Source organism: Mesoplodon mirus (genome assembly GCF_964341445.2).
Source record: "Mesoplodon mirus genome assembly, chromosome: 5".
NCBI classification, from domain to species: domain Eukaryota; kingdom Metazoa; phylum Chordata; class Mammalia; order Artiodactyla; family Ziphiidae; genus Mesoplodon; species Mesoplodon mirus.
The window spans coordinates 45,124,590-45,151,084 of NC_138980.1; the positions used below are offsets into that span (position 1 = coordinate 45,124,590).

The following is a 26,495-nucleotide window of genomic DNA, read 5'->3' on the forward strand; positions in this document are numbered from 1 at the left end:
GAGAAACATCTGGGGCTAGTTCTGTCACATGATCTCAGCCCAGACAGAACCCTCCATTTCCCTGGCCACAGCGACTGCTTTAGGGAGGGCACGTGGCCCAAAGCTGGCCAATGAGATTCAACGGCAGGATTGGGAATTAGGAGGATATCATTAAAGCAAAGCAGAGCCAAAAGAGAAAGACCAATTTCCCAGGATGCCTTTGGAGCCCCTGCATCAAGCCATACCTGAAACCCTCGGGTGTTTCTAAGTTCCATGAGCCCAGACTTCCCCTTTTGTGCCTGAGCCAGTTTGAATTTGGTTTCTTCTCACATGTAACTAAAAAAAACTCCTGTTTTGGAAATTGACACTTGGAAGGTGAGGACCTCTAAGAACAGACTTTGAAATGTGGACTTGAGTTGATGTGGAGTGACGCAGCACCAGGGAGCTTGCCACCCTGCCCTCGGAAGTTTGTGGCTCAGCTCTGTGGTGGGAAAGACATCTATGGAATGTATTGCCAGCACTGTGGCTCTAGGGGATGGCTAGAAAGGGCCCAGATCGCGGTGGTGGGTGGCACCTGTTGATCCTGACAGGTCTTGTCAGGCAAAGACAAGCCCTTTATCAAAGATGCCCCTTTGAAAACAGCAAAGAACTCAGGTCTCACCCTACAGGCTGGGCGAGTGCTCAGCCCTAAGGCAGTCCCAGTCCCCCAAAATGCTCTCCACTGGCACCCGTCTCCCCCATGTCTGTCTTGGAGGAGGTCTGGGAAGATGGGGAGGAAAGAACGAGGGTCTCTTGGGTATGCCCTGTCCCCGGGAGGGGACTGAGGTGGGAATGGGATGGAGAGGCTACTGGGCTCTCCCACTGGTGGCTGGGCTGGTTTCTAATCTGGGTAGGTGTTTTCCGAGCTGTACTGTGCATAAGTGAATGTCTGTCCATTCCAGATGGGCTGGACACAATGCCCCATTTCTCAGATTCACAGAACATCTGTGGACTGACCGAGACCATGGTATCTGTCCTGCTTCCAGTCGGCCAGAGACTTGGATGCCTGTCCAGGCCTGTCTGCTGAACTCCTACTTCTCCTACAAAACCCTATCCATATGGCCTCTTCGGCAGGAAGACATCTTGAGCCTCCCTGGTTGTTAGGACTCTGCTGTCCGGGTCCAGCCCTCTGTCATTGCTCTGTCACACTGGGCTCTCTTCCCTGAGGACATGGGTTCCTTGAGGATCAGTCCTGGGACTGAGGCCTCTCTGTGACCCAGTGACTGGCACTGCCTTCCCTGCCCACAGTCTTCCTGACTGTCCCTTTTCCCTGTGGCTCCCCTGGGAGGCCAAGACTCAAAGTAGTTGCTGGGCCACCATCACAGGGCCCCACACAGAGCCTGGTGCTACCTGTGTCCCATCCCCCCTACCCAGGGCCTCGCATGCAGTGGACATCAGGGGACCCTCCTGGCCGAGGAGTGATGCTAGATGTCAGCCCCTCTGCTTCCCACTTGAAGGCTCTTAGAGGAGAGGGAGCCCCCCCAGACAGACTAGGGTTCACAGCTCACCCAGAGATCCTGGACAAGTCCCTTTTTCAGAACCTTAATTTTTTTCCCCTGGAAAATGGAAGAACAATTTTTTGGTGACAACGAGTGAAATCAGGAGTTTCAAGCAGCTGTACACAGTCGGTATTTAATAAGTGTTTATTCCACTGGGATGAAGAGCAGGACCTCTTCCAGGGGATGGGCTGAGATCTGGGATCTCCATGGGGGTCCTGGAGGAGGTCCTGAGAAGCCTTCCTGGAGGAGGGACCATCAGATCTCAGCCTCAAGGGCGAAGGCATCTGAAATCAGGGACGGCTACCCCAGGCGGGGCAATAGCAAGAGCTAAGGCCAGGAGGTAGGAAGAGAAGCAAGGGCAGGGTGGCACCCTGACTCCAATGTTTCCCTCTGCCTGTTTGCCAGGACACTCAGAAGTACACAGAGCCCTCGCTGTCTCCCTGGTCATCGAATTTCCGGATCTGCGTCTTGAGGTGCCTTAGTTTGCCCTTCAGGTAGTGGCAGCGAGCCTGCTTGTCCAGGAAGCTGGGGTCCTGAGCAGGGCAAGATCCAGGTAAGTCCTTGTGGCAGTGTGGCCTATGGCTCTCAAGCTGCTTGACCTTTTGCATTTTCCTCTCTGAGCCTCAGTTTTCTTTCCTTGAAACTGGGCAGGCACAAGTGTCCCAGCCTCCTGGGGGTGGTGGTGTGTGTGTGTGTGTGGGTGGTGGTGGTGTGTGTGTGTGTGTGTGTTGGGGGCTACAAAGGACAGGCTGTAGGATTCAAGAGGCATGACTCACCAACTGCTTCTTCTCAAATTCCCTCCAGACACGGGCAGCAACATGGGCCTCCTTCTGCCAAAGGAGAAGGAAGGGGGTGCTCAGGGAGCGCAGGACCCAAGGAGGGATGGGGAAACTGAGGCTCAGACAAAGTGGACCTTGTCAAGGGCTGATCTTGGCCCATGTGCTGTGGTGCCTGCCCAGCCTGGAGGAGAAAGAGGCCCAGAGATCTGAACCCAGTGGGTTTCCGGAGGCCTGGGCTACCTGTAAGGGTTGTAGGATGGGGGTTTCCACCTGGGTGCTAACCTGGCTTCGGGGTCGGGGCAGTGAGTTCAGCACGGCCTCCAGCTGCTGGAGCTTTGCCTGTGCAGAGCCCACCTCCTGCTGGAGCTCCAAGAACTCTGGGTACTGGTCCTGGAACACTGCAGCATAGCGGCTCCGATCCTTCTCGTTGCTCACTGGTGGATACTTACTACCAGGTTGACAGGGGGTCAGAGTATGAGTGTAAAGAATTCCTCTCTTTTCCCCAATCAGTGTAATTTTTCTTTGTCCATGTTGGGTTCCTAGCCCCCAATGCCCTTTTCCTCTGTTTACTATTTGGTAAACTCTTATTCACTTGTCAAAGCCCCAGCCTCGGTGCTCCTTCCATGTTCCCAGAAGTCAGGAACCACAGGCGGGCACTCACAGTTCGTAGTCAGGCACGGGGTGGGGCCTAGGCACATGTTCCCGGGCGACGGCTCTAACAGATTTCTTGGAGCCCAGGAGGGTCCGCGAGGGCAGCTCATCCTCAAATACAATCTTCTTGGGCCTTGTTCCGTGTGCTCCGGGCTGAGGCTGGCACAGAGGGCGGGGCGCGCTGGGTTCGAGGCCTCCAGGCACTAGTCGCTGCAGATGCCGCAGGAATCATGGTTTGGAGTTAACGAGGGTCAGCCGGGATCCATTATACAGGGGGGAATGAATCCTTTGCCTAGGCTCAGCCTGGGGACATTCCTCCCGTTCAGACTCACCGGGGGACCAGGGCCAGGAGGGCGGGTTTGCAAGTTCCCCCGGGAGCCGCGGGTCTGCGGGGCCTCCCGGGTGGGCATCGGCTTCGGGGTGGTGCCGCTCGGGCGTCCCCGCACCGGTGGGCGGGCCCTGCGGGGGGAGTCGTGGCCCGCGCGTGGCGGGGGTGGTCGGCGGGCGGACTGTGGACACAGGAGGAGGATGCGATTGGAGGAGGGTAAGGTGGGAGGACTCACGGGGAAGCTGCTCACGGAGCGGCCAATTCTCCACCAGCGGCGCGTTCTCCAGCTCCGCCCTCATTTGCATAGACGCACGCCATTGGCCTTCAGAGATCCCCAGACCCCGCCGCCCAGTGCGTAACCCGAAAGAGCGCTATGAACCGTTACGTCACCACGCAGCCGAGGATTGGCTCGCGTTAACCCCTGCGCGGCCGCAACCTCTGCCGCAGGGTTATGTGGAGCCCGTGGACACCGCCCCCGAGAATACCCCCCGGGATCTCCGGCCCGGCAGCGGGCCGCACGAACCACTCCCTCCCGGGGTCACCTGTCCCAGCGTATGGGGCTCCGAGTCTGGGTCCGCTCCCGAAGAGAGGCGCTCGAGTCCGTGTAGTGCATTAACTACAGGAGGGACTCAACTGGCTGGGTCGCTCCGCAGATCGGGGGCGGGGCCTGGAGGTATAGGGCGGGGCTGGCGGCGAGGGGGCGGGGTTTGGCGAACCTGAAAGTGGAACCGCACCCTTGCCCCGAGTCCAACAGAGACCGCTACCTGTTGTGTGTTTGGGGCTGGTGACTCACCCTTTCCGACCCTCAGTTTATTTGTCTGAAAAACTGGTGGTTTTGGAGAACCTGTATTTATCTATTTACTCAACGGTTATATGTATTTTTTCCAGCGGTTATATTTTGAAAATATTTCTTTAAATAATTATTGGAGGCATGTTTAGAAAATTCAGATAGAAAAGAGGCGTAGGGCAAAGTGAATTTCTCACCCACCCTTGTCCCCAGAGGCAGCAGTTAATTGTGTCTCCTTCCAGAGAGATTCTAATTCAATGACACATTTTCCTCACTACAGACAATACTGTAGAAAAAAGATTCAAGTGCACATTTCTTTGGCCGATTGTGGAGGATTATGTGGAACTCCTAGAAGTGGAATTGCCCAGAATTGCCTGGGCAAAAGGGACCTGTGTATTTTAATTTGGAAAAATACTGTCAAGTTTTTCCTCAGTGAGCTTGTGCCACTGATGCTCTAATCAGCTGGTTTTCCCACAACCTTTGCAACCTCAGTGGTATCAGTTTCCTGTAAGTGTACTTTCAAAGTTTTAAATCTAATATGGTGTGTGAAAAAATTCAGAAACCATTTGTATTTCTTTTCCTATTTCCTGCAAGTCTTTTTTTTTTCTTTCTTGTTGATTTTTAGGAGCTTTCTGTATATCAAGGATGTTAATTTAACCATAGTGTATCTTTTACTATTATAAATGGGATCTTCCAATATATTTTGCAGCTATTTTTTTTGCATATAGTAAACTAATTTAAATATTCATTAAGTCCCTTGTTGGTTTACTAAATTCTCTTATTGAAATAGCTTTTTGTTAGTTTGCTTGGATGTTTTATATAGACAGTTGCATCATCTACAAATGATTTTACCTCTTTTCTCATTTAAAAATTTCATTTCTTTTTCTTGTCTAGTTTCATTGACTAGCATCTCCAGACAATATTAAATCAAGGGAGGGGGTGGGTGGACTGTGGGCATCCCCCCATCCCCACCTCACTTTCTCCACTTTGATGGCAAAACTTTGAGTATTTGCCCGTTAAACTCAACACTGCCTTTGGCTTGAGGTTTTTCAGTTCAATGAGGAAAAACATCCATCTATTCCTTATTTTTAATTAAGAGACTTTGAGTAATGGATGCTGTGAACAGTACAAAGTACCATTTCACCCTATGATTTTTGTTTCCTGGTGCATTAATGTGGCCACTAATGCTTCCTAATAATGAACCATCCCTGAGTCACAAGCATGAGCCTCCTTCTTATGATCTATTTTTTAAAAGTTGCCACTAGAGCTTTCAAAAAAGCTTTAAAAACTGCCACTAGAGTTTTTAAAAGCTCTTCCTGGTGGTTTTGGGGGTGGGGTGGGGGTGGGGTCCACGTGGGCAACTCCATGCATGTCCCACAGTGCTCATGCTCCCATGGTTTGGGACAGACACCTCCTGTCCACTCTTCCTTATCAAGCTCCCTCAGTCACCCCCCTGACAGACTTTGCCCCTGACATCTGGAGTGGGGGTAAGCAGAGCCCAGGACCCACAATTCCCCTGGACTCGTGCTCAGTAATCCCTTCCAGGGTCCCAACTCCAATGCCCACCCAGTTCTTGTCTGAAGTGATCAGACTATGACCTGGGCAGGGCAGCGTCTCCACTGATTCTCATGTGTTTGCTGAATGACTATGTGAAGCATCTGCAATGTCCTAAGATCTTAGGCTGTGGCAGTGGGTGGGCTAAGTCTTGTCTCTGAATTATCACCTTCAATCCCAAGGAAGGCCCAGCACTGACACCCCTCCTCCAAGCTGGCCTCCACGCATGGCCCCACTCCTCCCCCACCCTCCAGACCTTACTCTGACCCCACAGGTATGTGTTTGACTCTGACTCTATCAGATTGGGAGCTCCTGGGGCCTCTAGGGGCCCTGCCTTGTCCAGTGTGAGGTAGGTACCAGGGGGGAACGGGAGGCAGGTTTGCTGAGTCACTGTCCTCAACGCCCCCCACAAGCCTGACCTCCTTCCTCCCCTGCTCATGTGCTCTCTGTGGCTCTCAGGGGCACCAAGGGTCTTCCCATCACGTTACCCACCCCAAAGGTTCCCCTGGACAGGGGTGGAGGGCAGAGAGAGGACAGGTGAGGTGGGCCAGGCCAGGTCTTTATTTGAGTTTGGGCATGATACGGATGAAGAGGATCATGCTTATGAAGATGAAGCAGACGATAATAAGCATGGCCCAGAGCAGCCAGTTGACTGACTTCTGTGTGTGCTGCTCCAGCCGCTCAGATTCTGTCTTCAGCTTCTCCAGGTTCTGGTCGGCCATCTTGAGTGAGTGTGACAGGGTCTGAGGGTGAGATGGGGAGAATGTCAACAGGACTTGGTCCAAGTGTGGCCTCTTCCTACTGTGCTGGAGCAAATCTACACCTCTTGGCCCTTGCCAGTGCTGTTTCCTCTGCTGGGAATGCCTTTTTTGCCTTCTGCCAAACTCCTATTCATCTAGTCAAGCCCCAGCCATAGAGACCTTCTGCTGGGAAGACTTCTCTGATGCCCCAGGGCAGAGGCTTTAGAGTTCCCAGAGTCCTCATACCTGGTTGTCCTTCTTGATGACACTCTGGGCAGCCAGTGTGTGGGTCTTGAGGCTCCGTGCCAGGCCTAGCATCTCCTCCGCCAGCTTCTCCTGGAGGTTCTGGTGTCGCTGCAGGACAAGGTCTAGCTCGGCTGCTGACTGCTTCTCATCGCCTGGCCTGGGCCCTGCCACCCCACTGACCCCCGAGATGGGTAGACAGGTGGGTAGGAGGGGGGGTGGGGGTAGGAGGGAAGAAACTAACATGTTCTCAAGGAACCCAGAGGTTGTGGTTCCAGCCACTGCCCTGCTTGGGGCTGTTTCCCCTTTTTTGCTTTGGTTTCTGGGAAGAGCATCCTCAGAAGTGGCCTTTGATTGGTGGTTTATTTTTTAAATTTATATTTTAATTTTTGGCCATGCTGCACATCTTGTGGGATCTTAGTTCCCTGACCAGGGATTGAACCTGGGCCCTTGGCAGTGAGAGCATGGAGTCCTAAGCACTGGACCACCAGGAAATTCCCTGATTGGTGGTTTAGATGCTTCGTGGTGACGCTCTAGTGGCCCAAGGTCTGTCCAATCCCCCTGACCCCAATGCTGCCCAAGGGCTGAAGATACTCACATTCTCTTCCTCACATCCAGTTCAGGCTCTGGAAGCAAAACAGGCCAAGCAGGAAGAAGGAGAGAATTGGTTTGTTGTTTTCCAGCTTCCTGACCATTGCCCGGGATGTGTCTGCTACGCATAATGCCGTTTCTCATCTTGTCTGCTCCCCAGTGGGCGGGCTCCTGATCAGGCTTCAGAGTACTCCCTTCTAGGAAGTTTTCCTCATTTGGACTCCCCCAGGTCCCAAGTCCTTCCCTCTAGCCAGCCTTGGCCCCTTGGGCTGGGAGTGTCCAACTTTGTTTCCTCTGGGGGCCCCTCCTCTGTCCTGGCACCGCTTCCAAGCATAACTCGGTAATGCCCCTGGACACACTCTCCCTGGGCTGTGGAAGACCCTGTGGGAGCCAGGTTAGGCGTGAGGTGTGGGGCAGCAAGGACACATGTCTGTCCCAGGCCTTGAGTCCTGTTCTGCTCAGGATGACTCACCTTCACTAGAGTCCTGTGGGAAAAAAGGAGAGGCACAAAGTCACCCACCTTGCCATGCCCCCAGACCTGTTCTCTCTGCTCCCAGAAACTCCCCACCCTCAGTCAGGACCCTGGACAAGTCCTGTGCCCTCTGAGCCTCAGTTTTCTCATTTTTTTTTTTTGCGGTACGTGGGCCTCTCACTGTTGTGGCCTCTCCCGTTGCGGAGCACAGGCTCCGGACGCGCAGGCTCAGCGGCCATGGCTCACGGGCCCAGCCGCTCTGCGGCATGTGGGATCTTCCCGGACCGGGGAACGAACCCGTGTCCCCCGCATTGGCAGGCGGACTCTCAACCACTGTGCCACCAGGGGAGCCCAGTTTTCTCATCTTTAAACTCAAAACAATAGCTCATATTTTGCAGGGTTTAGCTGATCCACATAAAGTGCTCATAGAGACATTTGTCATCCTATTTTACAGATGAAAAAACTCATCTATGTGTGGTGAGGCAGGGGCCAAACCTTACTCTAGCCAACTCTGGGGCTTAAGCAGAGATGTGCCATTTTTGCCTTGTACCAAAACTCTTATTCATCTAGCAAAGCCCTGGCTGCAGTGCCTCTGTTGGGAAGCTTTCTCTGATGGTCCAGGGCAGAGTCTGCGGGCCCCCTAGGATCCCTGCACCTGACAGTATTTGTTGTTCTGGCCACCCCCAGGCACTGAACTCCTGTCCCCAACCAAAGCTTCCCAGGGACCAGGGAGGGAGCCCTACCGTTCCTAGCAGCTCACTCCGCATCTCACTGGTGTACCGTGCCCGTGACTGTAGGTGTACTGTCTTCGTGACAGGTACCCGTTCCCTGGCTGTCGTTGGTACTCGGCCAGGGGCCAGGAACTGGTTGGCTAGTGCCTTCTCTGAGGAGGAGGTCTGCAGAAGAGGGCAGAGGGTCACCAGAGCGGCAGGTACCAGATGAGCATGATGAAGGCTGAGGAGACAGAGGTGCCCCTTACTCACCAGCTTCTCTGCCTGCAGCATCCCCTTCAGAAAATCTACCTTGCGAGAATATTCATTGATCACCTCGGAGACCGGTTTGCTGGAAGGGGAGAAGAGGAAAAAGGAAACCTGCCCACTGTCCTCAGTTCAGGGAAGGGTCTTAGCAGGGAGGGACTGGAGACCAGGGATCCCGGACTCTACTCCCTGCCCCAGATTTGAACACTTGTGGCCGCCTGCACTCACCTCGCTTGTGCCTTCAGGGCCTGCAGCATGTCTTCGAGGGCTCCCACGTACTGGGGACGAAAAGTGGGGTTTCAGCCCGGTGCCCCCCACCACCGTCCGGCTCAAAGGGATTAGAGCCACCAAGGGGCGGGGCCAGGTAGGGGGCGGGGCTGGAACGGGAGGAGCCAAGTATCAAGGAGGCGGGACCAGCTGAGCCCCAGGGAGGAGGCGGGGGAGCAGCGCAAACGAACGTGGCGGAGCCAACCGGCAGGGGCGTGACCTCATTGGCTGGCGGGGTGGGGGAGTCGGGCCCGGTGGCCTCCGGCTGCGGGGACCACCCTCCTGGATTCGGGCTCTACCCGGACACACGGGCTTCCCTCACCTTTTCTAGACGCCAGTCGTCCGGGTCCCGCTTCTCCGCTGCCATCGCCTCGCAGCGGCACAGCAGCCGCACCAGGTTCAGCTCCAGCCTCGACGCTGCCATCACCACCCAGCAGTTCCCCGCCCCTTCCGCCGGCGCCATCTTAAGAGATGGCGGAAGTGCCTTTCGTTGGCCTGCTTCCGGGCGGAAGTGCCTTGTTTGCTCTCTCATTCTTATTTGGGGCTCTCTCGTTCTTGTTTGGGCGTTTGCTCTCACTCTTGTCTTGTTTCAATTAGAGGCGCCATCCAGTCCGTATTTACTCAGGACTCAATCGCTTGCTTATCCTCGCGAGCATCTTAACCCTTCCGGAAGGGCTGAAAGGGTCGAGTCCTTCGTTTCAGGCCCACGTGCAACGCGTGACATGCTCATTACTTCCCCCCTGCTCAAAATTCCTCCCCCGCTCCCCACGCCTTCCTGGGTTCTTCCCACACTGAGCTCTTCCGCATCCAGGCAGCCTGGGGGAGATTCTCCTGGGGGAGAAGCTCTGACCTGGGACTTGGGAATCCGAGACTTACGGGCTATGATTTCCAAACTTTTGCAGCTATGATATCCCGTCCCAGCCCTGACTCTGACTCCACCTCCCACCGTGGCCTTCTGCGAGTTTCTTAAGTTCTTCTGGACCTGTCTCCTCCCTTGGGAAACTGGCAGTGTGGCAGTGACATGGGCTAAACCTGGGAGTGAGAGGTCACCCCCAATGCCCAGACTCCCATGGACGGAACCCCGTCCTGTGTCCCAGGAAGCAAAGGCCCCTTGTTCGAGTCCCCCCCTCCTGGACTGGACAGGGTGAGGATGGGGGCTTCACAGGGACTGAAGCCTGGCATGCAGCCCTTAACCATCTCCCCATCCTTCAGGTCACCTCTGTCCATGTCACACCGGTGGGCCTGGTGCCCTGTAAATTACCATGGATGAGACCAAACTCAGGGTATTGATAAAGGGGGGCTCTAGAGGCAGACAGGGCAGGGTCTGAATCCCAGCCTCGCCCCACTCCAGCTGTGTGGCCTTGGACTAGCCCGCCAACTCTTCCTTGCATGTGCCATTGAAACTCCGGTTTGTCATGGTCTCCAACTCCCCCGCCCCAAAGGGCCCACCTGCCAGCCAGTTCCCACAACTGCCCATCTGGTTGCAGCCTGGGAGCTCTTCTGTGGTGGTGGTGGTGGTGTTGCTTCTGGTTGTAGTGGGTCCACCAGGACTGACTCCCCACGCCCCACCCACGGCGGATGGCCCCATCAGTTGACATTTAAGCCCCAGCTGGGGAGAGGCTAGGCGTGACAGGAGGCAGCGCCCAGGACAGCAGGCTCTCCTCACTGAATGTGGCTCTGCCAGGAGCTGCCTGCTTTCCCAGCTTTCTGGATCAATAAAAAGAACTTCCAGCAAAGCCCACGTCCCTTGTGTGAGAAGTATGCGTGAAATTCCAGCAAACAAACAGCAAAGTCGGTTGGAGGAGCAAGGCAGCTCCTTCCAGGCAAGGGGCCCAATCCCTGCCCTGTACCCTTCTTGGCGGAGGCCGCAGGGCTGACCCCCATCCGCCAACCCCTGCTTTTTCAGCCTGGAGCTGGCCTGAATAGGAACTGCATGCAGACACCTCTCAGGCACTTTTTTTTTTAATTTCACATGACCTGTGGGTGCCTCTTGTTCCAGACCTGGGGCCATGTGTCCAGGTGTCTGGAGAGTGGGCTGAGCCTAAGAGGGGAGCCCCGCTCCGGAGATGCCAGATGTCCAGGCTGTCACTGTAGACTTGTAGGGACATACAACCCCAGGCCTTGCCCTCCCCACCCATGAGTGGTCCTGAGTTGCGGGCTCCTGTTGTGCCACATGGGGCGGGCAGTGCCAAGGGTGGCCTCCTCCAGCCTCCTGTGTCCAGGGCACAGTGGACCAAGGAGTGATGGCCACCTTCGAGTCTCCCTGGGATGTGAGGTCTGTGGTGCCTGGAGTGGAGGCTGCCTACCACCTCGTGTCCTGGCTCCAGCCAACAGTCTTGATCACTACGGAGGGCTCACTGTTCCCTCAAGTGCACGTCGGCCAGGTGGCCACTGCCGGGCCAGAATACGAGTCCAATACAGACTTGGGGCAGTCAGGGGCCACAAGTGTTCAAACCCCTCGTGCAGGGTCCTAGCCCTCAGACTGTCCCCTGAGCTGTCTCTCAGCGTGGGTCTGAGCCTCCAAAGCTTCGCGGCGGTGTGGCCTTTACTCTGAAGACTCATGTCCAGGTTATAAGGGAGATGCAGGGCGTTAATATAAAAGTTTGTACATACACATGTAAAAAAACGATTTGGTCTTCTGTTAAGGCTGTTACAGTTTAAAGTTATGTAAACCACGCCCAAAGAAACAGTGACCAGAAAAACGTACAAAAGGGGAGCTGGGAGATGCCAGGCTGCCCGCCATGATTCGGTGCTCTGGACGGGCAACTCTGTGCGATGTAGGGGCTCAGCAAGGGCAGCCGGGCCTCAGCTGGCCTCTCCCTGCCTGCACTCACTTGGAGTCGGTGCCCACCTCACATCGCTCTTGGAGCTTTTCATTCCGGATCCTTCTCAGACCACTGAATGCTGGCTCTGGAGCTCTGGCACCCAGCTCTGGCACGGGGCCGTCCTTGGATATGTGGACTCTGACAGCTGTGGGCCCTCAGCCATTGGCCTGGCCCGAGGCAGGGGGCAGGCAGTAGGTTGGGGGGTCCGAGTACCTCCGCTTGGTCCCGGGTGGCCGGTCGTCCTTGTCCAGGGGCTCCTGAGGGCCCTGAGTGGGCAGGTGAGTGCCAGGTGTGATATACACAGAGCGTACCTGGTCTGGGCGGCGAGCAGGTGGCTCTCGGCGCCTCACTGGGATGGCAGCTTCCTGGGCACCTGGTGCCCGGCCAGGGAGATAGGAGGGCAGGCCGGGCGGGAGCTTGATGTTGGCCGTGGGCATGATGGGGGTCCGCCGGGGGGTCTTCACTCTAACCGTCATGAAGGACGACGGCCTTCGTCGAGGAGGGGCGGCCGCCTCGGGGAGGGGGCTCGGGGTGGGTGCGCTGGGGCAGGGGAGAGCAGGCGCGAGGGGCCCTTTTGAGAGACAGATGGCAGGGTTACTGCAGCTTCGGTGCCAGAAGATGGACCCTCGCCCGGGGGCCTGCTGGGTGTGGACGTGGGAAGGAAAAAAGCAGACGCTACCTTAATACTGACCTTCCGAGGCCCCCCGCCCAGCCCGCTCTTCCAACAGGCTCTCGGTGCTAGCTGATGTCTCTGAGTCCAGGTTCTCTTCATCGGAGCCCCGAGGGTCCAGCTCTGGCAGCCGGTACGTGATGTCCTCCCTGGGGATGAGAGGGTCACAGTGTCCAAGGCTGTTCCATGGTGGAAGACCGCCCCCCCACGGAAAAGTGCCAGGCCAGTAGGGGACAGAGTAGGTCATCCTGGTCCTGGAGGGGACTCCCTGCTCCCAGCACCCCAAACCCAACCCCAAAAGCACACCTGGCCCAAAATGCCCCTGACTCAGTGAAGGTCATGTGAGGAAGGTGTCAGGCTGCTGAGGGAAGCCAGGCATCTGGCCTAGTACTCGGCTAGTGAGGGGCTCCTGCCTCAGGACCTTTGCACATGTTGTTCCCTCTGCCTGGAGTGCCCTACCCTATTCCTAAGACTAGGATGCCCAGGGAGCCTGGATTACACCTGTTCTCCTGGCATACGTTTTCAACGGCATCTCCATTCATACGTCCATCTTGACCGGACCACAGACTGGTGGGTCACCCTAGCGAAGGCCAACTTTAAGACAAAGTTCAGGCATCGCCCCTCTGTTTCCCTTCTCTCCCTATGGGCCATTGTAATGCCCTGTGGTCAAGCCAGGGGTTTAACGAGCTTAGGCTGTGTTTCAGGACAGCAGCACCCCATGAGGTGGGCACTGGACCGCGGGACTGAGCCTAGCCCATTAGCTTCCTAACAGCCAGATCCCCTATAGTGGGGGGGCCAGTGGATGGGGGCTGGACAGGGCGGCCGAGTGTGGCAAGGGTTCAGAGAGACACTTGCTTCTCCTCCTTGATGGACTGGATCCGCTCAATTAGGATCTCTTTCTCGCGATCCTCTTCACCGCCGGCCACTTCCTCCTCTGGCAGCACCCCCAGCTCCTCCAGGCCACCGCTGCTGCTCATCCGGGTCTTGGGGTTCTTGATCTGCAAAGAGAAGCGGCGGGTCTGGCCAGCCCCTCTGGGTGGGTGGGGGTCAGTGCTTGTGGATGAAGAGAGGGTGGTGCAGGCAGCTCCGGGGGAGGTTAGTTCTGACGTGGATGGCTAGGCTTAGAGAGGCTTCTCCGGGGATCATGCAGGGACCGAGTGACCGGCACGTGGCTCATTAGTCATCTTCAGCACAGGCAATCAGCAGGCAATGGGTTTCCCCCAGCATGCACTTCCAGAAGGTTAGGACACGCTCGGTCTATCCTACGAGGACCCTAGGGGTTGAGAGGAACCCCAGCATGCACCGCACTGGGAGACATGTGAGGAGGACCCACCGTACGTGTACATACCAGGACCCCCTCATAAGGAGACGAAAACCCCAGTTTGAGAGGCCAGGGCTGGGGGAGAGATGAAGAGTGGGTGACCACACAGGGCCATGACCAGGGCACAGGCGCTAGTCATGGGCATAAGGCCACGTCTGACCATCAGGACAAGGACAGGATCCTCCCACAGGAGCCCGGGACCGGCCCCTTATCCCTCTACCCCCCACTGTGAGGCCACTTCTGCTGTGGCAATGTTCCCCCGTGGGCAGGGCCCAGGTCAGCCCGGGACATGGCTGGAGGATGACCAGGACCACCACCAAGTAGGTGACAGGACCCCCACTGCTGAGAGCGGCAGCTGGCCTTGAGGCTGAGCTAGGATGGTGGTCTTTTGGCCGAGGTGAGGAATCAGCCCCTAAACATGCTGCCACGAGGCCCCAGGTCAGGCTGTCGGTGGCCCAGGGTATGCTGGGAGAGTGTGCTGGATGGATAAGTGAGACCCCGCCCAGTGTCCAAACCCCGCCCACCGGTGCCCACTCCCACAAGGCCCCGCCCCCACCAAAGTCCCACCCAGCGTTGCTCACAGCGTTTTGTCGCAGAAGAGAGAGCCTCCGGAAGGCGATGCTCTCGGCAGCCTCCAGCTGGGTGATCTCCTCCATCTTCACTTTGTATTTCCTCATCTGTTCTTTTATCAGCATCTCCACGCACCTGTGGAGAAGGTGACTCAGCTACCGCCTCGGGGGGTATGGTCAACATGGGGGCCTGCATCTAGGGAGATGCTGGCCCGAGACTGGGGCATGGTGGCTGAGACAGAGACCCAGAGACCAGGCAGGGCCATGGACATGGCTGTGGCTCCCATCGTGGCCCCAGTTCACTCACTGTGTGACCTTGTGTAGCTCACCCCACCTCTCTGAGCCTGAATCCTTGTCTTAATAAGCCTCCTCATTTGAAGGAGGAAGTACAGTACCATGGAGGTTGGGTGATTTGTCCCAGGGGCTGCAGGCAGCTGGCCCCAAGGGCTCTAAAACTGTGCTGTGACCCAAGGCACATGTGCTCAGTGGTCAGGGCCAGCCTCAGTGGTCAGTACCGAGGCAGGGAGGGTGTGGTGGGACCTGACGGACTCAGCCTAGATGGAGAGGCAGTCATGACTCAGATTTCCCATTGTCATGACAACATAAGAAAAAAAAAAACCCCAAGGAACATGCTGGAAGCAAATCCGTCAACAGCATACCGCTGCCCAGGTAGTGTCAGGGCCACACTGGACTCTCCTCCACTCTGCCAACCAGCAGCTGTTCACTGATCTCTTGAGTGTGGCCTGGGGTGTGGGGTGTGCACTGTCAGGAGTAGCCCTCAGGCCCTCCTATGTTTTGCCTCCTGAAACCGCCTTGGGTGACAGGTTCTTATTTTTACAACTCGAAGTCTAAACAATGTCCTTTTAGTGATGGATGTCTGCTGACCTCCTTCTGAGTTTTTTTTTTTCCTCTTAATTAATTTTTATATTTTGGCTGTGCTGCGAGGCATGTGGGACCTTAATTTCCCAACCAGGAATCGAACCCGTGCCCCCTGCAGTGGATGCGTGGAGTCTTAACCACTGGACCACCAGGGAAGTCCCTTTCTGAGTTCTTTTGAGGCGCTTCCTTTTTTTCGTGTGTTTTTAAAAAAAATATTTATTTATTTACTTGGCTGCGTTGGGTCTCAGTTGCGGCACGTGGGATCTTAGTTGTGGCATGCATGTGGGATCTAGTTCCCTGACCAGGGATCGAACCTGGGCCTCCTGCATTGGGAGCACGGAGTCCTAACTGCTGGACCACCAGGGAATTCCCTTCAGGCACTTTCTGAGAACTTTTTTTTTTTTTTTGAAGCACTTTCTGAGAACTTTCGAAGATCGTTTGCGGGGAAGAAGGAAACTTGAGACAACCGCTTCTGTTTGCTGCAGGCTCTCACTGCTCCCAGAGGCTGGGAATGTGGGGCTTCACCATCTGCCCCTCACCCTGGACAGAGGACGAGGGATTTCTCCCCTTTTTTGGTTTTTCACCCTCAAGAGAACTCAGAAGTGATGCTCTTGCTGCTTGAGGAGATGCTGCCAGGTCTCCACCTGGGTCTGGGCATGTGTGAGCCCTACGATGCCACCATGAGGCCAGGCTGCTTCTCGTCCCTCGTCTGTCAGAAGAGCCCTGCTCGCCGCTCACAGCAGCCAGCGCACATGCAGACTTTGTTAGAAGTTCGGTTTTAGTACAAAAGTCACATGTGTTCATTAGAAAAGAAGGGTGGAGAGACCAAACGAAGTTTACCCAGGACCCCGGTGCTCAGGACACCTCCCGGGGCCGTTGCGATCGGGCTATGTTCTTCTAGACTTTCCTCTGCAGGCACATTTACACACTACCAAGGCCAAGCCAGTCCCAGGATTCTGGAGAGGGCTCTCCTCTTTCGTTGTGGGATCCCTGGCTTGGCTGCCCTGAGCGCATGTTAGGGGGTGGCAGCCAGCCTGTCCTGGTACTCACGTGGTGATTTTGAGAACATCCTTCATGCTGGTCAGCGGGTCCGAGTTGTCGGGGCAGCGCAGGAGGCAGGGCGCAAAGATGATGGCCAGTGCGCTGGGTGACATTCGGTTCACATCCTCAAGCAGGGCCACCCTGTGCAGCAAGCGGCAGTTAGGGGGTGGCCACAGGGAGCCCCAAGACCAGAGTCCAGATCCCGGGAAAGTGCTACCGCAGCCGGGATGTGAGAAACACTTGCTCCTGCAGGGTGGAGAGGCGCCACGAAGAAGCCGGGGGCCCCCTTCTGGATCCCCCAGTATGGACTCACATCCTGGTGTGGAGCCACCAGAGAACGCCAGCCCGGGGAACGCCGTGGTGGGACTCTTGCTGGGACCCCACCCCACAGAGAGCGGGGCAATAGGAGGGCAGGCACTTGCTTGACCAGGTGGAAGATGAGCCTCTCCAAGGAGTTGTGGTTGGCTTCTGGCAGGTGCTCCAGGACGGCATAGATGGCGGCCAGCTGCTCCTGCTTCTCTGGCAGCTCTAGGAGGGCCCTGGGGGTCAGCTCCCTGCGGCCCTCACCCGACAGGCCCCAGAGCACCGGGGAGCCTCCCACTGTCTGGGGCCCGGTTTCTCAGCTGGGGGCACGGGGGTCCATCCTCCCTGACCGGCCACAGCACATGCTCGAGGCTCTGACCCCCGACCTCGACCACCTGCCGGCTCTTGCCACGGGGGGACTCACCGACGGCGCGGAGGAAGTCGCCGTACTGGGCAAAGGTCATGAGGGGCTCGGGCAGCTCCCGCAGCCACTGCTTGAGCACCCCGGTGATGGCGTGGATGGGAAAGTTCTCCAGCTTGACTGCCGTGGGGTCTGTGGGGAGGGCGCAGTGGCCAGTGAGCTCGGAGAAGGCAGGAGGGCTGAGCCTGGAGCCCCACGCGGTGCCCTCCTGCCCTTGACACCTACCTGTCCGCAGCACCCACCTGTCTGCAGCGCCTGCCGGAGCTCCCTAGTGCGGTTGGCGGCACCTGACTTGCGGTAGAGGCCCTCGGTGTACAAGCCGTGCATCTCCACGTGTTCCAGAAGCTTCTCCAGCACGATGGGCACTGAGACCTTGTCGCTGGTCAGGCTGTCCACGCACACGCCAAAGTGGCCCGGCTCAGTGCCTGGCTCGATCTGTGATGATGGGGATGGGGGTGAGGGTCAGGCCTGGGCTGGTTGTCCTACTTGTCACCCCCGCGCCAGCCCGGCTTCCTCTGTGGCCGCCGTCGCCCCCTGCTCCTCGTCCTCTCTTGCACGGCTGCCAGAGGTGCCGGGCTGTGGAGGTCCCCGGATGGCTGCTGGCAGGGGGTCCCTGTGTGAAGTGCCACAGTCCCCTCCGCCCAGCTGATCCTGGCTTGTGCCAGCCTGTAGGACCCTGCCTCCCTCATGCAGGGTAGGGGTTTCCTTCCACCTGGAGGAGGGAAGAGCAGGGCCAAGGCCTGGGGTGCACATACAAGCCTGGCCCCAGCTTTGGGGGGCCCTCTGGGGGCTCTGACAGGACCGGGGTGCGCTGTGCTTCGGGACCAGCCCCTCCCACCAGCTCCGTGCTCCCACCTGACACCCAGCCTTGGCCTTGCACCTAGCACACCCTCTCCTCCACATCTCTCAGAACGGCCTCCCCCAGGTGTTCTGGAAAGTTCCTGGCCCCAGCGGGCTCACCTTTTTCCCACTCGTGTAAGAGCAGTAGGTCTGAATCTTGTGCACACACTTCTTGTGGCAGGTCATCTTGCACACTAGGAGGTCATGGTGGGGGAGAGGGAGATGGCGGTCACTGACGGTGCATCGGGGACCCATGGGTCCCGTGGCCGCCTGTCCCTGTGTCTCAGGACAGTGACAATTGCCTGGGTATTTACGATGGACACGGAGTGGCGGGCTGCTCCTCACACAGGGGCCAAGGGGAGAGGTTACCCTGGCCCGAAAAGAAAGCCAACCCTGACTGGTCCTGGCAGGAGAACAGCAGTGCTAGAGGCCTGCCTGACCCAGCCTGGGCCCCTGGGGGCTGACTGGCTTCCCACCCGGCCTTGGCCACCTCCTGGCTGCCTGACTGTGGGCCAGCTGGGTCACCCTGGGCTGCACCTGTCTCTCAGGGTCCCTGTGGGGACTGACTGGCCTCGCCTGGCACATGGGGGCGGGGCCAGCACTTCAGGCAGCGAGAACAGCATGAACAAAGACCTGGAGATAGGGCCCAGGGTGACCTGCCCAGGTAGGCGTGCAGAGGTGGGGCTGCGGAGTTGGGAGGGGGGGCCTGGGGGTCAGTTGAGGACCAGCCTCTGCCCCAGCGTGACAGTGGGGAGTCGGGGGGCCTGGGGGGGCGGCCAGGGGCGCAGTGGGCGATCGGTGGGCGAGGGGCACTCACCGCTGCAGAGCAGGGCCTTGTCCATGAGCCAGATGTAGGAGAGGCACTGTTCACAGGACTGGGGGATGCTCACCTGGTAGCTGGCAAACACGTGCCCGTTGTGCTGCTGGACCTGAGCAGTGGGGGAGTGGGGCCGAGTGGGAAGGTGGACCCCCAGTGGGGTCGCCACGGGGCCGCACAGTGGGGATGCTGCCTGCGGCATCTCAGGACCGGGGGCCCTCAAGGCTGGGTAGGAAAACACACGCCCGCCCGCGTGCACATGCGCACACACAGACATGCGCACACCCGTGCGCGTGCACACAAGAACACCCATACTCACAGCACGTTCCTGCTTCCGCTTCTTCTTCTGAGCTTTGCTCTGCTGTGAGGGAGCACAAAGGCCAGCTCTGTGTGGGGTCCCCTGGGGACACCCCCACCCCAGCGACGTTCTGGCGCTGGGACCCTCCCTTGCCTGGAGCGGTAGCACCCACCTTGGGAGGCTCGAAGTCGTTCTTGGTGTGCCCGCGGGTGAACTCGTCCAGCAGCGACTGGAAGAGATTGAGGACCAGGTTGGTGTCCTTCTCCCCGCGCTCGGCCGCCAGGTTGCTCACGACGATCTGGTAGTTCTCCATCAGGTCCTTGTAGCCGACATGGATCTTCCCGTTCTGTGGCAATGCAGGGTGTGACCCTCTGTGAGACAGACAGACAGGGGTGCCCGGGGGAGGGCGTGGGGTTTGCCGCGGGGGCCCCCCCTGGGGCTGGGGCTCCACGTACAGGGACGGAATACATGGTCTTGAGGTTGCTGCGGAACTTCTCGGTGGCTTCGATGAATAAGCTCTCGATGGGAGTCTTCTGGGAACGCAGGTCATTTATCTGGAGAGGAAGGGAGAGATGTGCTGACCCCACGTTACCTCAGGCCGGGCATCTGGGCAGCCATAGCTCTGCCCTGTCCCAAGTCCTTCCCTGGCTCCCCTGGGCTTGCAGGGAAACATCCCGGCCCTCTCGTCAACCCTGATGTCTCGGGGATCACTCACTGTGGGTGTTGAGCAGCACCCCTGGCCTCCCCCACCAGATGCTGGTAGCTTGTGAGGACCAAAAACATCTGCTGATGTTGCCATGTGTCCCCTGGGGGCAGACTCACCCCTGGTTGAGAAACACTGGTTTAACTGGGGCCCTTCCTGCCGCCCCACCCCGGCGCTCAATGCCCGGCTGTGCACTAGGATGGGGGCTGCCTCAAATGGCCTGGTCATTTCACCATGCCTCCACCTCTTAACTGTGCCTGCCAGCCCGCTGTCTCCCTCTGAAGCTCTCAAACGCCACACTGTTTGCTGTGGGATTGCCTGCAGCTGGGGCCATGAATACCCTGAGTGTAGGCTGTGATTTCTTCACCTCTGTCTCACACGCTAAGTGCTCAATCATTGCCTGGAACTGAATGCATTTTGTAAACGTGTGTTCTAAATGAAATAATTTGCTCGCGGTCAGCTGCAGCTGAGCGGCAGGACAAGGAAAGCTTGCAGGACCTAGGAGCAGCCTGGCAGGACTCGGGTGTGCCAGGTGCCTTGCCTGGAAGATTATTCTGGATGCTAGTGCTTCCTTTTTCTCACGTGTGTGAGAAAGTGGGCCACCGCCCCCAAGGGGCGCTCTGAGACAGCAAACCACGTGCCTTTCAACAGCGGATCTCAAACTTCCTGGGCAGGAACCGCAGGACAGAATGCCTCTGCTGGGTGCCCAACCCATGTGTGCACATGCACGTGTGCTCTAGATGATTCCGGCAGGGGCGGGGGTCCCAGGATCAGGTGATTCAGGTGTGACTCGCTTCCACACATTCTGTGTGGCCCCCATAGTAAGACACACATTTTGTAGCAAAATGTAAGCATCCCCACCAAGCAGGATGAATGTAGGCTACAAGCGATCTCTGGGGAACCCCTGCCAGGTTTTACAGAAAAGCAGCTGATGCCAAACTTAGGAACAAGCGTGTGGGTTCCAGAACTTTCTGTGTGTTGGAACCATGGACCTGGACTCTCCATTCCCGCCTGATAAAGGCTTTGGTGTGACGGTTTGCAAAACTGCCAGGTGGAGATGGCTCTCTGGGGAGGCCCGGGGCCCCGGCTGGCCCACCTTGTTGAGCAGGAACTCATCCAGGTACTTGAGCTCGTTGGCGTTGGTAATCTTACGGAACACCGACTCTCGCCACTTCTCCGACACCGTGATTTTGCCAATCTTGAGGTTCCGGTTCTTCTTCCCTTTGCCTCCTGGCTCCTTGGCATGCTTCTCGCCAGTGGCGTGGTGGTGCTGGTGGCTGGAGGGGGCTGGAGGCAGGAGAGGCTGGTAAGGGCAGTGGGTTCCTGGGGAGGACTCAGGTTGGCCTCTGGGGCATGGTCACAAGTACAGAGAACCAGGGCCTCGTGCTGTCACACACTGAGGTCCGCGGCCAGAGAGTGCCTCCGGGGATGGGGACCAGTCCCAAAGCCCCGCAACCGGAGCTTGGCCCACAGCTGACTCAAGGCCCCATCTGGGGACGGTCCTCAGGGGCCCCAGTGGCTCTGCTGTCCGTCCCTGAGGCTGCGGGAGACCAACCTTCTAGATTCTTCTTCATGGCAGCGGCTTCCAGTACGACTTGCCCGGGTACTGTGTTCTCTGTCTCCTCTGTGCCCTCCAGGTTGTATTTCTTATCCTTGTTCTTATGCAGGAAAAGTCTCTTAAACGTGGATCTGTAGGACAAAGTAAGGGATTCCACTTAAGCCTTAGGAAATAAAGGCAGATGTGAGGCCAAAGCAAGGGTCCACTTACTGTAATGAGAAATAGCCCTTTTCTTGGTTATCATTGGAAGGGGATGCCACTAAAAATACAGTTGATCTGTGTGAACTGACAGGGGAGTCGGGCAAAAGAGCGAGATGCTGAGCAGATGTCACAGCATGACCCCATTTTCATATTAAAAAAAATTACCCCCTGTCCCCTCCCCCAAGATTTTTTTACAGGCACAAGGTTAGGGGAAAAAAACCTCAAAGAATAAATAGCAAATCATGTACTATGGATACTGGGCATGTGATGGGGTGAATGGTGGCTCCAGCCAAAAGGTACGTCCATGTGCTAACCCTCGGGGCTTATAAGCATGATCTTATCTGGGAAAATGGTCTTTGCAGATGTGACTAAATGCTATGGACTGAATATGTGTCCCCCCATATCTGTATGCTGAAGCCTAACTCTCAGTGTGATGGTATCGGGAGGTGGGGCCTTTGGGAGCTGATTAGGTCACGAGGATGGAGCCATCATGAATGGGATTAGTGCCCTTATAAGAGACCCCAGAGAGCTCCCTCACCACTTCCGCCATGTGAGGACACAGCAAGAAGAAGGTGTCTATGAATCAGATACCAAATCTGCTGGCACCTTGATCTTGGACTTCCAGCCTCCAGGTCAGTCTGTGGTGTTTTGTTACAGCAGCCCGAATAGACTAAGACACTAAATGAAGGATCTCAAGATTCTGAGTCATCCTGGATTACCCAGATGCGCTCTAAAGCCGATGACAAGTGTCTTTATAAGAGACAGAAAAAGAGAAGACACAGGGGAGAGACGCATGTCATGTGAAGACAGAGGCTGAGATTGGAGGGTGGGTATTGCAGCCACAAGCCAAGGAATGCCTGGAGCCCCCAGAAGCTGGAAGAGGCAAGGAAGGATCCTCCCCGAGATCCTTTGGAGGGAGACATGGCCCTGCCCACGCCTTGATTTCACACTCTGGCCTCCATAACCATGAGAGAGTAAACTCCTATTGTCTGAAGACACCCTGTTTGTGGTACTTTGTTTTGGTGGTGGGGTCTCCTGAAAGTAGGGGGCTCTCTCCTCCCACTGCAGCCCATTCCTCACCATCCTCAGGCTCCCGTCCTGAGTTTGGGTCAAAGCTCCCCTGTCCCAGGGCCCAACCTCTCTGCTCTGTGAACCACCTAGAGCACTGTGGCAGAGGCTTTCTGGGGACAGAGCCTTGGCCCAGTTTTTGCTACCTAAGGACCAAGGAGGGGTTCCCAGATGTGGGGATGGAGAAGCTGGGAGCTGGTTCTCATTCCATAAACAGCCAATTGGACACTGTCTGTCTGTGGCCTCAGAGGAGGTGACCCACACTGGCTCTAGGTTTCAATGGGAATCATTTCACCCCAATGTGGCCACAACCCGAGCTCCGCGTGGGTTTCTCCTCACGGAACTGCTAAGTGAATGTCTCCCCAAAAGAGCTTCATATAAGTGCAATCGGCTTTTGGGAATTTCCTGGTGGTTCAGTGGTTAGGACTCTGTGCTTTCACTGCCAGGGCCCAGGTTCAATCCTGGTCAGGGAACTAAGATCCTTCAAGCCGTGCGGCCAAAAAAAAAAGTGAGAAAAGTGTGATCAGCTTAGGAGATCAGACTGCTCCGGGACTGGAGGACCTGGACACCCTGGGTGTCCTCTGGTGGCCTGAGCCCACCCCCCAAACCCCACACTTACTTAGAATCGACGGAGCCTGGGGACAGCCCAGCATCTGTCCCCAGGGATGCGTCACCCGACTTCTTCTTCTGGATGGCCAGCTTCTTCGTGCTGGGCTCCCCGTCCATGGTTTCTGCAGAAGGCTGTAGGGGAGGGGGGCTGGGTAAGCAAAGGCAGGCGCCCTCTCCGGAGGGAAGGTGTGGGTCCTGGTGCTGCCATGCATTCTATCCACCGTTCCCTTCTGGTGGCGCTTGGACCCTCAGGGGTGAGAGCTGCCGCCTAAAGCTTTACCTGAGTCTTGGTCTGGGACGGGGACGAGAGGAGCCTGGAGACATCGCTCGTGGATAAGGAAATGCGCCTCTCCCTGCAAGATCACAGAAATATGGATTTACTGACAAGGGTGAGTAGGAGACATTTGGGGTTGCCATGACTGAGAGGGAGAGGGTAGTGCTACTGGCATGTGGTGGGCGGAAACCGGGGATGCTGCTCTGCCCCCCACGGTGCCCAGGACGGCCCCCACCACAGAGATCGAGATGGCCCCAGGGGTCCACTGTGCCAAGGCCGAGAAAGCCTGTCCTAGCAAAAGGGCTGCATCTTCCTCCATCTCTTTATTCCTTTGGACAGGCAGCCCTCTGGGACGAGGGGCTGGTGATTCGGAGTCACCGATATTTAGCCAACTGGGGTCCAAGTGTGTCGAGAGCTGCTCTTTCAGCTTCTGGGTGCGTGTAATCACTCCCACTGTTGATGAGGAAACTGAGGTCCAGACAGGCTGGGGAGGGGGGGACCTCAACCCAAGGGGCCACCTTCCACAAGGCTGGAGGCTTTCTGTGTGAACTGGGCTCATTTGGACAGGGGCTTCAGGGTCCCCGGAAGGTGCCTCGTCTTCCCCGAGCCTTTCCCCGCCCCCTGGGCCCTTCTTCCTTGGGGCTCCCACCCACCTGGTGTCAGCTCTCAGGCACAGAGCCTCACGCGTTTCCGGGATGCATGGTGCTGCCCCGGTCCTGCTCCAGGCTTTGGCTATGTATCCCCCGACCCTGCCTGCCCACCCCAGCCCTTGGAGAAAGGAGGGTACAGGGCTTACTTTGTGGGTGTGAGGGCGACCCCCTCGGCCCGGTGCCGCTCGCTGAGGTCCAGGGACTGGCTCAGCACGGTGCTGGGGCCAGCGGTCATCAGCTTCTTGCCCCGCCACAGCTCCACGGCGCTGGCCAGCCGCTCGGCGTCTGGGTCCCTGTACCGCTGAATCTGGGTGGAGCCTCCTGGGCTCTCGGGCCTGTCCTGGGCCCTCGGGCCAACCCCTGGCTTGCTCTTGTCCTTGGGAGTCTCCGGGGTGGCACCGGGGGCCGGCATGCCGACCCTGCTGTCCAGGGCCAGGCTGGTGGGTCGTTCCACGTGGCCGGGCCTGGGGCTTCCGCCCTGGGCTTCAGCTGGGACCGGGCTGCCCGGTGCGGGCTGCGGGGGCTCCTCGGGCTGCTTTTCAGGAGGAGCCATCCCTGTGTCCATCCTTGCGTCCCGAGGGCTTTCATCTTCTCTGTTCTCCTTTCTGTCTTCTGGGAGGCTCTCTTGTGGCTCTGGGACGGCCCTTCCGGAAGGTTCTCTGAGGGCGTGCTCTTCCTTACAGGACTGGATGTGCTTGTTCTGGAGCTTCACGTGCTCCAGCCCCCTCTGCCGGCGTGACTCGCGCTTCTCCCGGCTGCTGGGCACTTTCTCGTGACTTTCGGCTGCATTTTTCTGGGCTGGGGGCGCCTTCTCCGGTTGGGAGCTCTCCACAGGGGACCCGTCACTGGGCCACACCTCGGGTTCCAGCTCCAAATGCTCTCCGTCCTTGGATGGTTCTGGGCCCTGCGAGGGTTCCTGCCCAGCTGCCCAGCCCAGCTCGGTCTCTGCGGTTTCCTGTTTGGCGGCTCGCTGGGCTTCCCTCTCCTTCTCTGCAGCCTTCTGCTTCTCTGCCACCATCTGGCTGAAGCTGGTGGGGGGAAAGTGAAGGGTGTGCTTTCAGGAACAAATTCACCCAGGGCACTGGGGACCCCTTTTCTACCTGCAGGTGCAGGGGTGGGGAGCCAGGTGGCATGTGGTGAGACCCTGGCCCTCAGAGATGTTTCTGGAAAGGCAGAACCTCCTCAACCAGGGAAGAGGGAGACACGGAGCGGCCTCTTGTTGTCATGGCCACCTCTGCCTGGCTGGTTCAGGGGAACCTTTATTAGGTCTGTTGTGGGAGGGATCTGTTCAGAACCCTCTGAATTCCTTTGGGGTCCCTGGCCTGGTGGATTCCCAGGCTTCGTGTGTGAGCGGGGGTGAGGGCAGCCCCCTGATGGCTGGTCCTGGTGACCCGAACCCTCCAGCTCTGAATCCAGGTGCTCTGCCAACCTGCCTGGGGTGGGCAGGTGCAGTGGTGGTGTGGGGGTCCCTGGCAGAGACTGAGTACCGCCAATGGTGACCTGAGGTTTTGCCAGTAGGTGCCACCTACCAGCCCTGGAGCGTCCCTCTAGGGTCCTGTGTGCCCAGATGGCTAGATGCCTGCCAGCCCCTCCTCAGTTTCCCTGTGTCCAGACAGCTCCACTGGCCAGACGGTGTCTCAGGCAGCCCTTGGGTGAGTGGAATGTTCTGGGGGGGGGGGCGGGGGGCTTGGTCCCATTCTGCTCACCTCCTGCGCTGCAGGTGCCCCCGGCAGAGGCTCTGCAGGCGGATGATGCTCTGTCTCTGGAGTTGGTAGGCTGCCCGCTGCCGGTAGCCCCTCCACGTGGCCTGGAGGTACACTGCTGCCTGCGTCCTCTCCAGTGCCCGGCGGACGCGGTAGGACCGCCAGCAGGCCTGAGAGTGGAGGGGGCATTCAGGGGCTGGGAGGGCGAGACCCTGGCCACCTCCGGCCCCGGCCCCATGGGCCCCCTCAGAACCTGGATGGTGACGGCCGCCCGCCTCATCTGTAGGAAGTGCCTGCGTTCCAGCACCATCCGGAACCAGCTCTGCAGGAGCAGGATCTTCCTCACGACCTCCCGGTGCAGTGTCTGCTGCAGGGCCTGACGCTCCGTCTCCTTCAGGAAAACCTAGCAGGGAGTGGGCACAGGAGGGGTCAACATGGCCTCCAGAACCCCTGTACTCGGCAGGTCTGCTCAGCCCACCCCAGGAGTGCGTGAGACCAAGCTGGTGTGCTGACTGACCTGACCAAGGGGAGTTTTTTTTTTTTTTTTTTTAAATATTGAGATAGAATTCCCAGAACATAAAATTAACCATTTAAAGTGAACAATTCAGTGGCATTTAGTACATTCACAATATTGTGCAGCCATCACCTGTATCTAGCTCTGAAACATTTCCATCACCCCAAAGGGAAACTCCATGCCCATTAGCAGTCATTTCCTAATCCCCCTCCCCCGGCCCCTGGCAACCACTAATCTGCTTTCTGTCTCTATGGATTTACATGTTCTGGACATTTCATATTAATGAGATCACACAATCCGTGGCCTTTTGCGTCTGACTTCTTTC

The 26,495-nt window shown here is 57.5% G+C and overlaps 3 protein-coding genes across 22 annotated transcripts in view; all 3 read right to left on the reverse strand.

Moving 5' to 3' along the window:
* Positions 1-1,652: 1,652 nt before the first annotated feature.
* On the reverse strand, positions 1,653-3,932 carry OCEL1 (occludin/ELL domain containing 1). Of its 2 annotated transcripts, none has more exons than XM_082622596.1 (6): positions 3,818-3,932; positions 3,280-3,456; positions 2,958-3,157; positions 2,579-2,744; positions 2,294-2,347; positions 1,653-1,757 (listed from the first exon to the last, which is right to left on the reverse strand). In XM_082622596.1, the coding sequence occupies exons 2-6, from the start codon at positions 3,355-3,357 to the stop codon at positions 1,662-1,664; spliced, it is 594 nt and encodes a 197-aa protein (XP_082478722.1). In that variant the 5' UTR covers positions 3,358-3,456; positions 3,818-3,932; the 3' UTR covers positions 1,653-1,661. The 2 variants fall into 2 exon arrangements, with proteins under 2 accessions (XP_082478722.1, XP_082478721.1); XM_082622595.1 differs by having other exon boundaries at positions 1,665-2,050.
* Positions 3,933-6,162: 2,230 nt separating this feature from the next.
* On the reverse strand, positions 6,163-10,773 carry USE1 (unconventional SNARE in the ER 1). The gene is made up of 8 exons (XM_082623071.1): positions 9,229-10,773; positions 8,868-8,917; positions 8,646-8,724; positions 8,406-8,558; positions 7,663-7,675; positions 7,198-7,225; positions 6,603-6,777; positions 6,163-6,359 (listed from the first exon to the last, which is right to left on the reverse strand). The coding sequence occupies exons 1-8, from the start codon at positions 9,436-9,438 to the stop codon at positions 6,177-6,179; spliced, it is 891 nt and encodes a 296-aa protein (XP_082479197.1). The 5' UTR covers positions 9,439-10,773; the 3' UTR covers positions 6,163-6,176.
* Positions 10,774-10,852: 79 nt separating this feature from the next.
* The window catches only part of MYO9B (myosin IXB), an 89,202-nt gene continuing 73,559 nt past the window's right edge, over positions 10,853-26,495 (reverse strand). For 5 of the 19 annotated variants that reach the window (XM_082623043.1, XM_082623054.1, XM_082623060.1 and 2 more), the window contains 21 exons: positions 25,910-26,059; positions 25,660-25,826; positions 24,100-24,981; positions 23,310-23,382; positions 23,040-23,161; positions 21,149-21,282; positions 20,690-20,880; positions 19,346-19,444; positions 19,063-19,236; positions 18,912-18,953; positions 18,593-18,704; positions 17,896-17,969; positions 17,178-17,370; positions 16,939-17,067; positions 16,634-16,739; positions 16,221-16,352; positions 14,304-14,427; positions 13,735-13,797; positions 13,257-13,399; positions 12,423-12,550; positions 10,853-12,302 (listed from right to left, as the gene is read on the reverse strand). In XM_082623043.1, coding sequence (XP_082479169.1) covers positions 11,887-12,302; positions 12,423-12,550; positions 13,257-13,399; positions 13,735-13,797; positions 14,304-14,427; positions 16,221-16,352; positions 16,634-16,739; positions 16,939-17,067; positions 17,178-17,370; positions 17,896-17,969; positions 18,593-18,704; positions 18,912-18,953; positions 19,063-19,236; positions 19,346-19,444; positions 20,690-20,880; positions 21,149-21,282; positions 23,040-23,161; positions 23,310-23,382; positions 24,100-24,981; positions 25,660-25,826; positions 25,910-26,059 — 3,654 coding nt within the window. In that variant the 3' untranslated portion in view covers positions 10,853-11,886. Of the gene's footprint in view, positions 12,303-12,410; positions 12,551-13,252; positions 13,400-13,734; positions 13,798-14,303; positions 14,428-16,220; positions 16,353-16,633; positions 16,740-16,938; positions 17,068-17,177; positions 17,371-17,895; positions 17,970-18,592; positions 18,705-18,911; positions 18,954-19,062; positions 19,237-19,345; positions 19,445-20,689; positions 20,881-21,148; positions 21,283-23,039; positions 23,162-23,309; positions 23,383-24,099; positions 24,982-25,659; positions 25,827-25,909; positions 26,060-26,495 lie in introns of all 19 variants that reach the window. The other 14 variants (XM_082623049.1, XM_082623047.1, XM_082623048.1 and 11 more) reach the window with 9 other exon arrangements.

Excerpts from the sequence above, each read along its gene's own strand:
- OCEL1 (XM_082622595.1), bottom strand. The coding sequence starts at position 3,357 with ATGCCCACCCGGGAGGCCCCGCAGACCCGCGGCTCCCGGGGGAACTTG. Across the intron at positions 2,348-2,578 it reads TGCCCCGACCCCGAAGCCAG|AAGGAGGCCCATGTTGCTGC; the intron begins GTTAGCACCCAG and ends CTCCTTTGGCAG. Across the intron at positions 2,051-2,293 it reads AATTTGAGAAGAAGCAGTTG|GACCCCAGCTTCCTGGACAA; the intron begins GTGAGTCATGCC and ends TGCCCTGCTCAG.
- USE1 (XM_082623071.1), bottom strand. The coding sequence starts at position 9,438 with ATGAGAGAGCAAACAAGGCACTTCCGCCCGGAAGCAGGCCAACGAAAG. Across the intron at positions 8,918-9,228 it reads ACGACTGGCGTCTAGAAAAG|TACGTGGGAGCCCTCGAAGA; the intron begins GTGAGGGAAGCC and ends TTTCGTCCCCAG. Across the intron at positions 8,559-8,645 it reads TGCTGCAGGCAGAGAAGCTG|ACCTCCTCCTCAGAGAAGGC; the intron begins GTGAGTAAGGGG and ends CCTCTTCTGCAG.